This window comes from Mesoplodon bidens, assembly GCF_964165515.1.
Source record: "Mesoplodon bidens genome assembly, chromosome: 18".
Taxonomy (NCBI): domain Eukaryota; kingdom Metazoa; phylum Chordata; class Mammalia; order Artiodactyla; family Ziphiidae; genus Mesoplodon; species Mesoplodon bidens.
Window position 1 is genome coordinate 47,989,864 of NC_138175.1, and position 7,622 is coordinate 47,997,485.

The window sequence follows — 7,622 nt, forward strand, 5'->3', positions numbered from 1 at the left end:
CACGCCTGGGGCTCACAAGGCACACGTGCCACGCGTACACGGTCCCCAGCTCGCCCGCGCACTCTGGCCGTCTCTCACACCCCCGCGTTTCCCGTCCCCGCTTGTTTTTCTGGAAACTGCTCAACGTTCCCCTCCCCCTAGGCCGGAAGCGCTCGCCGTATTTTTAGCCTCTCTGGTTTCCGCCCCTTTCCCCCTCTGTCTGCCCGCCCAGGACCTGCCCCCTTGCGCCCCGCAGGGGACCCCGGCCGTCCCCCTCCCCACCGTCATTCCAGAGGGGATTCCCGGCTTTAGCTGGTGCCACGGATTTTCCCGCTGGCTACGTGGGGAGCGGGGCGGGGCCCTGCCCTGAACTTCCTCCAGGGCTGGGACGCCTGAGGCCTGGACGGGGGGTGGGGGGGGGGTGAAGGGGGCATGGGAGCCAGACTCCTAAACCGTTGGGAGAGGGGCCTCGGGGCTCGGACTCCTGCGTTTGAGATCGAGGGTAGCTGGGGGCCTGGACTCCTGGGTCTGGTGAAGGAAGGGGCTGGGGGCCGGGTCTCCTGGGTCTGAGCGAGGAGGCGGCTTGGAAACCCGGACTCCTAGATCTGAGCAAGGAGGGGTGGAGGCCCGGGCTTTTAGGACCCCCGGCCCCGTCAGTGTTTCCAGGGGTGGTCGGTTCTTCAACGCGCAAAGCTCCTTCTAGCCTCTTCGAGAGTCGCCCAGTCCGAAGCGTCCTGGCTCTCGGGCCGATGACTCAGCAGTTGGGAGAGGGGAGGGGGTCAGCTTGACTCAGGGATGGGAAATGCTCCCTGTCTCCAGGGAATTGAAACTGGTATCCCTCCTCCAGGATCGCGGCCAGAGCCGAGCCGGACACCGGGGACCCCAGGGTGCCTCCCACCTCTCGTTTTACCGCCACCTTAGTCCCACTAGCCGCACAGGGATTTGGAGCCCAACCGGGCGGCGGGTGCCAGGCACCTCCCCTTTCCCCCTTTTCCCGGAGCCCTCAAGCGTCTGTTTACAGACGACAGAAGCCCTGGTTACAGAGAGGAACCCTGGCATCCAGGCCTAGCCTCCTCGTCACGGCTTCCAGGAAGCCCCCCTCCCTCGCCCCGTGCGAGTGAGTCACAGGCTAGAGGGAGGCTGCAACCGTGCCAGAGCCGCCCGCAGCCGCCCAGCTCACGAGACCGGCCGGGAAGGCCCCTCGGCCCCAGAAAGCGCCGCACCAGGGATTCCCCCGTGCTCTGTCGGATGAGCAAGTCGGCGTGTCTAGCAGAATCTCCCCACCTCAATACAAGCCCGCAGTCTGCAGTCGCAACCTGCAAGAATGAACTTTCCACCATTATAACTGCACTCCGTGGCAATGGTTTATTTCTACCCCCGTGTTTTCACTCAGGGCAGCTAGCTAGCTCATCGAGACCCAGTTTAAAAATTAGTTTCTCCTCCATATCTTAAGAGAGCGTCACTCAGTGCAACCCCTTGACAATAAAAGACTTGCCAATAAGGGGAGTGATTTCTGCACATTTAGAGTTTTCTCAAGGTACATCCCTTTATTAGAGACCCATCCGACCGTCAGCTGGGGACGACCCATTTCTGCCATTCGAGACAGCTTTCCACCAAGGAAACCCGCCACCATAATAAAAGATCTCTCCCTTTCCAATCTTGAGTTTTCTCTGAGCACAAACTCTTAACATAATTTAAGGCCCTGGTATTAGGCTGCTGCCATTTACTAAAGGAGGATAACTTGGCCTCTCTCTTCCAGGGTTTCCTCGTGTGTAAAATAGGCATAACGATACCTCTTTGAGTTAATGTATGTAAATAAAGCACTTTCATGCAACAGTGCCTAGCCCAGAGGAAGCGATCAGAAGTGCCATTATCTGCGTGAGGGTGAGAAGACACAGAGGAATTGGGAAATTGGAAAAGGAGGCCCCTTTCCAGCCTCGCCAGGTGTCCAGAACCCCACCCACCCCCAACCCCCGTGAGTGGGGGCGGGGAGGGCGGTCCAGGTCTCTGGATCTGGGCTGTTTGAGAGCGAGACCGTGCCAGGCCGGCAGGTCTCAGAAGAGAATTCTCCACCAGGCCCGTGGGTCTCCTCTCTCCGTTTTGCTCCTGCGGATTTCTGTCTGTGGATGCTTGTTTCTCCCTGTTTTCTCCCTTTTTCTCTGTTTCTTTATGTGACTCCCTCCCTCCCGCTTCCCGCTCTGAATTTGTCTCTCTGGGACTGTCTATATCTTGTCTTTTCAATCTGTGCCTCCCCACCTCGCCTCCTCTCCTTACCCTGTCTCTCTCTCTCTGTGCACGTCTCCCTGTGTGCGCAACTCCCTCCCCCTGTGTGTGTGTCCCTGTGTTTTTCTCTTTGGTCTCTCCATTTCTGTCTCTCGCTCTCCTTGCGTCTCTCCCCGCCCCTGTCGGTCAGTCTCTCGATCGCACGCCCTCTCAGCCTCTGCCCTAGTCAATTCCCCCAGGAGCCCTGCCCCCACCTCCGTGCCAGTTCCCTTCTCCGCGCCTCAGTCTCCAGCCTTTGAAAACTGGGCCGACACCCCCCACCCCACGCACTCCCCGCGGTGTTGCGACCGCACGCAGGCCCCCCTCAGGCGAATCCCGGCCGCGAGCCGGGCGGATGGGGTCCGGTCCAGGGCTGGGCGGGCTGCGCCGGGGGCGCGCGTCCGGGAAGCGCCCCTCCTGGCCCCGCCCGCCCGGGCCAACTCCTCAAGGCCCCGCCCCCCTCTGGCTGGATAAAAGCGGCGGCTCTTCAACCCCACTGCAGCCAGACTTCAGCGCTCCCACTTTCGGCCTGTACCTCAGCCTTCGGCCATCTGCGCCGCCATGGATCTCACCGCCATCTACGAGGTGAGCCCCCGCTGATCGGCACCCCGAGGTCCGCAATGCCTGACTCCCTTTTCAAACCAGGGCTCTCTAGCGCCACAAACTCCCGCCCGGGACCCCTGGCTCCTTTCTCAAACTGGAACTCCTTAGTGCTTTACACTTCGGCCCGGGGTCCCTGCCTCCCGTCTCAGACCAGTGTGATGCTCTGGAGGTGAAAATGGAGCCCGTGACTTTCTGGTCTCGGTCCAAACACGGGTGGGGTGGCCCTCGGAGATGGAAAGCTGGAGAACTTTTCTCAGACTGGGGCTGTCTGCAGGCGGAAATGACCCCACACCTGGCTTACCCCTGGTAGTTGCTGAGGGTGCGGTTTTGCGCGGAGGCGTTTCTTGGGCTGGAGTCTCAGGGTGAGGGGGAGCCGACTTCTGTCTCTCCACTCCCTGACCCAGAAGACTCTGGCAACTCTAAAACCGAAGAGATCCGGACTCCTGGGTTAACTTTGCCCGCTCCTCCACTTGTGAAATTGGAGAACCCAGTGAGCAGGGTCAGATCCCTAGAGGCCCAGAGGCTGAAAATTGGAGGACAGCGGTGTGTCCTGACTTTAGAGCCCCTCTGATCCAGCCGGGGGAGCCGGGATTTCTGGGTCCCTCGGGATAAGTTTCAGTCGCGAATAAACTCAGAACCTCCAAATCGGGATCCTTGCGATCCGGAACCCATGTTTGTTTTCTGCGGACGGGTGGGGCTCAGGCTGGGAGCCCACAAACCGGACTGGCAAGCTCTTAGGTGCCCTGCAACTGGGGCGGGGCGTCACCCTGCATTTTCGGTGTCTTGACCGATCCCTGTTCCCACAGAGCCTCCAGTTGCTGAGCCATGACATGCCTTCCGACCACGGAGAGACTGAGTCCAGCTCGGCCTGGGCCTCCTCGGGACTCTGGAGCCTCGGCTCACCCGACTCGAGCTCGTCTGGGGTGGCTGCCCGCCTGCCTGGCCGCTCCACCAGCCTGGTGGAGGGTCGCAGCTGCGGCTGGGTGCCCCCACCCCCAGGCTTCGCACCCCTGGCTCCCCGCCCAGGCCCTGAGCTGTCGCCCTCACCCACCTCGCCTACTGCGACCCCCACCACCTCCTCCCGCTACAAGACCGAGCTATGTCGGACCTTCTCAGAAAGCGGGCGCTGCCGCTATGGGGCCAAGTGCCAGTTTGCCCACGGCCTGGGTGAGCTGCGCCAGGCCAGTCGCCACCCCAAGTACAAGACGGAACTGTGCCACAAGTTCTACCTCCAGGGCCGCTGCCCCTACGGCTCGCGCTGCCACTTCATCCACAACCCCAGCGAGGACCTGGGTGCCTCTGGCCACCCCCACATGCTGCGCCAGAGCATCAGCTTCTCAGGCCTGCCCTCAGGCCGCCGAACCTCGCCACCACCAGCAGGCCTAGCAGGCCCTTCCCTGTCCTCGTGTTCCTTCTCACCCTCCAGCTCCCCACCACCACCACCTGGGGACCTTCCACTTTCACCCTCTGCCTTCTCTGCTGCCCCAGGGACCCCGGTGGCCCGAAGGGACCCCACCCCGGGCTGTTGTCCTTCCTGCCGAAGGGCCACCCCCAGCAGCATCTGGGGGCCCTTGGGTGGCTTGGCTCGGAGCCCCTCTGCGCACTCCCTGGGATCTGATCCTGACGAATATGCCAGCAGCGGCAGCAGCCTGGGGGGATCTGACTCGCCTGTCTTCGAGGCCGGGGTTTTTGGGCCACCCCAACCACCTGCAGCCCCCAGGAGACTCCCCATCTTCAATCGTATCTCCGTCTCAGAGTGACAAGTGCCTGCCTAGTGCAGATCAGCTGGATCTTAAGGGGGGCCAGTTCTCTTATGCTGTGGGTTCCACAAGGGGTCCCAAGGTTGTGGGGGAACTGAGGGACTCTTAATCAAGTAGCTCCGCCCCACCTTCCAAAGTGCATTAACTCACTCCCCTGACCCTACGCTGGGGCAGGTCCCCAGTGTGCAAGCTGTTCATGCTGTTGGGGGAAGGAGTGTTTTCTGGGGTCTTAAAAAAATGTAGCAAATCGGAGGCAGTGAGGCCTCTTTCACCTCTCCCCTGCCCAATGCTGTGAATAATAAGCCCCCGCTGCCCCCTTCCAATTTTTTCTAGATCCTGAGGTTCCGGTGTCTGATGGTGACTGGAGCCTCCCCTGAAGGGGAATCCTGGTGCTCAAATTTCCCTCCAAAAACAAGCAGCCAAAGCCGTTGCCAACCCCCTGCTCTCCCACCCACCCACGCCTTTGGGCCTTTTATTTATGACGACTTTATTTATTCTAATAGATTTTATAGTATTTATATATATTGGGTCGTCTGCTTCCCTTGTATTTTTCTTCCTCTTTTTTGTAATATTGGAAAAGATGGACTAATTATTGTTATAAGTATACTATAATATATGAAGTAATATATATTGTTAAAATTTTATTTTTTTTGGAATTTTTAAATAAAAGAAATCTGTGTGTAAACTGGAATCCTGGCTCTTCTACGGTCTAGAGGTAGTGAGATGGGAGGGGAGGACAGTATGGCCTTTTTTAGAAGCGGGATGGAATCAGCCGATAGCTCCTCCAAACCTCCCCGGAGCCGAGCCGCCAGCGGCGCTTACCTGGCAGGAAGTGACGTCACATGGCCCGGCCATTCACCTGAGAGGGCGGGGCCAGGTGAGATCACCGGGTAGGAACCAGGAGAGCCAGTTCCCGGGGCGTGGGAGGCGCTCCCGTCCCGCCGGGATCCTTGACCCAGCTCTCGGCCGGGCGCGGGCGGGGACGGGATGTTTCCGTCCCCATGGGGCCGAGGGAGGAGGGCGGGGCGGAGTGGGGAGGACGGAATGTGCCGGGGCACGAGCCCAGGGCAAGCGAAGGAGGCCGGCGCGGCGGGTGGGGGAGGGGTCGTCCCGGAAGCCGCGGCGTCCTGGGGTCCCACCGCCCGGCCTTCCAGGATCGGAGAGTGTGGGGGACTCAGGCTTTCGGCATCTCGGCGGAAGCAGCTTGAAAGCCTTCAGGATTCTAGAATGTCAACACTGTGGAATCTCAGACTTGGTCTCTTGGCGACTTCTAGACCCTGGGTGTCCCAGAACGTTTAGGAATCGCAGAACTGTAGCCTCTGGCTTTCCGGGCTCCTAGACCTTCGGAATTCCAGAATCTTGGCCTGTCGGGATTCGAGAAGTTCGGGATTGCGAGATCTCGACACTTCTGAGCCTTGGAAACTCGTGGTCTCGCGCCCCAGGCGGGGTGGGGGTCGCGGCCGCGCCGGGACGGGGCGGGGCCCCCGGGAAAGCAGCGTCCTCGGACCATACAAGGCAAGAGGCGGCGAGAACCACACTGGGGCGGAGGAGCCCAGCGCCCGGAAGCCGCCCCGCGTCAGTGCCTGCGCCCCGCCCCCTTCCGCCGCGGCCTCCTACCCCTCCCCTCCTTACCCCTCTTCCCCCCGCCCCTCACTTCTCTCTCCTCTCCTTACCTCACCCCTTCTCCTCCCTCTCAGTTCCTCCTGCCCAGACCCTCCTGCGCCGACCTTCCCCTCCCCTTCTTCCCCCACCCTCCCCAGCTCTTCCCCTCCCCCAGCACTCCTCTCCCCTTCCCCTTTTTAATATCCTTACCTTCCTGCCGCCCATTCCCCGTCCTCTATCCCCTCCTCTCTTTCCTTCCAATTCCCCTCCTCTTCCCCCTTCTGGCCCCCTTTCCTTCTCTCTCCACCTATTCCTTCCCTGCCCACACTCTTCATCCCCTCGGTTCCACCTCCTCACCCCATTTCTCTTCACCCCATTCCCTCCTGCGAGTGTTCTCCTCTTCCCCTCCCCTCCTCATGCCTCCTTGACCTCTCAGCCCTCCTTGGCCCTCTCCCCTCGCCCACTGGCAGGCCCTGACCTTTGATCTCCTCTTCCACGAAGCACCCCCGCCCCCGCGCCCCGTTTTGGGAAAGGGCTCAGGTCCCCATACTTGGAGAGGAGGTTTGGGAGAGAGAGAGAGAGAAACCCAGAAACCTAAAGACGTTGGAGAGGAAGAGCAAGCCACGCAGACATTCACAGGCACTGAAAGAACAAGAAGTAACACATCTCTTGTCCTTCCCTTTGCGAAAAACAGATTCTCTGCCCCTTGGAAACAAACGAACTAACAAACCCTCACTTGCAAAAATGGCACCTAGCACCAGCTACCAGTGCCAAACACCTGAGAGTCATTCCTCTTGACTCTTTCCTCAAACCCACACCCCAATTCAACGTCAGTCCTGTCTGATTCACCTTCTAAAGAGATATTACAATCCACCCTCCTGCCTCCTCCTCTTTCCCCCACCCTGGTTCTATCGGGCATCATCTCCCACCTGAACCATCATAGCAGCCCCTTCCTGGTCTCCTGGCTCAGGGCCCTACCCTCAGTCTCTTCCCCACTCCCCCACTAGGCAACCAGAGGGAAGCTGTCATGACACCTGAGTCAGATCACATAAAAGCCAAAGTCTTAAGTCCTCACCAGCCTACACAGCCTGGCTCTTATCTTTGATCACTCTTGCTCTAGTCACTCCGGCTTCCACCAGTGCATTTGCCATACTTCAGCCACAGGGCCTTTGCACTGCCTGTTCCCTCTGCTTGGAATACTCCCCCAGGTATCCCAACAGCTTACTCCCCTTCTTCAGGTCTCTGCTCAAATGTTTCCTCAGTGAGATGGTCCCTGACTACTATTATTGCAACCCCCATCCTCCCTACCGTGCTCTACTTTTTCCAAGATGTTTATCACCACCTAACTTATAAAATGTACTTAGATCTTATGTTTATAGCAATCTTCCTCCCCCACTAGAATGTCAGATCCTCAGG

At 59.4% G+C, this 7,622-nt stretch overlaps 1 protein-coding gene across 1 annotated transcript; it reads left to right on the top strand.

The window, feature by feature from the left end:
• The first annotated feature begins 2,748 nt into the window (after window positions 1–2,748).
• On the top strand, window positions 2,749–5,289 carry ZFP36 (ZFP36 ring finger protein). Its single transcript, XM_081217571.1, has 2 exons — window positions 2,749–2,826; window positions 3,651–5,289. The coding sequence occupies exons 1-2, from the start codon at window positions 2,803–2,805 to the stop codon at window positions 4,602–4,604; spliced, it is 978 nt and encodes a 325-aa protein (XP_081073697.1). The 5' UTR covers window positions 2,749–2,802; the 3' UTR covers window positions 4,605–5,289.
• The last annotated feature ends 2,333 nt before the right edge of the window (window positions 5,290–7,622 follow it).

Bases quoted from the DNA above. Each gene is read 5' to 3' on its own strand.
- ZFP36 (XM_081217571.1), top strand. From the start codon at position 2,803: ATGGATCTCACCGCCATCTACGAG. The intron at 2,827-3,650 runs GTGAGCCCCCGC...CTGTTCCCACAG, and splicing joins ATCTCACCGCCATCTACGAG to AGCCTCCAGTTGCTGAGCCA.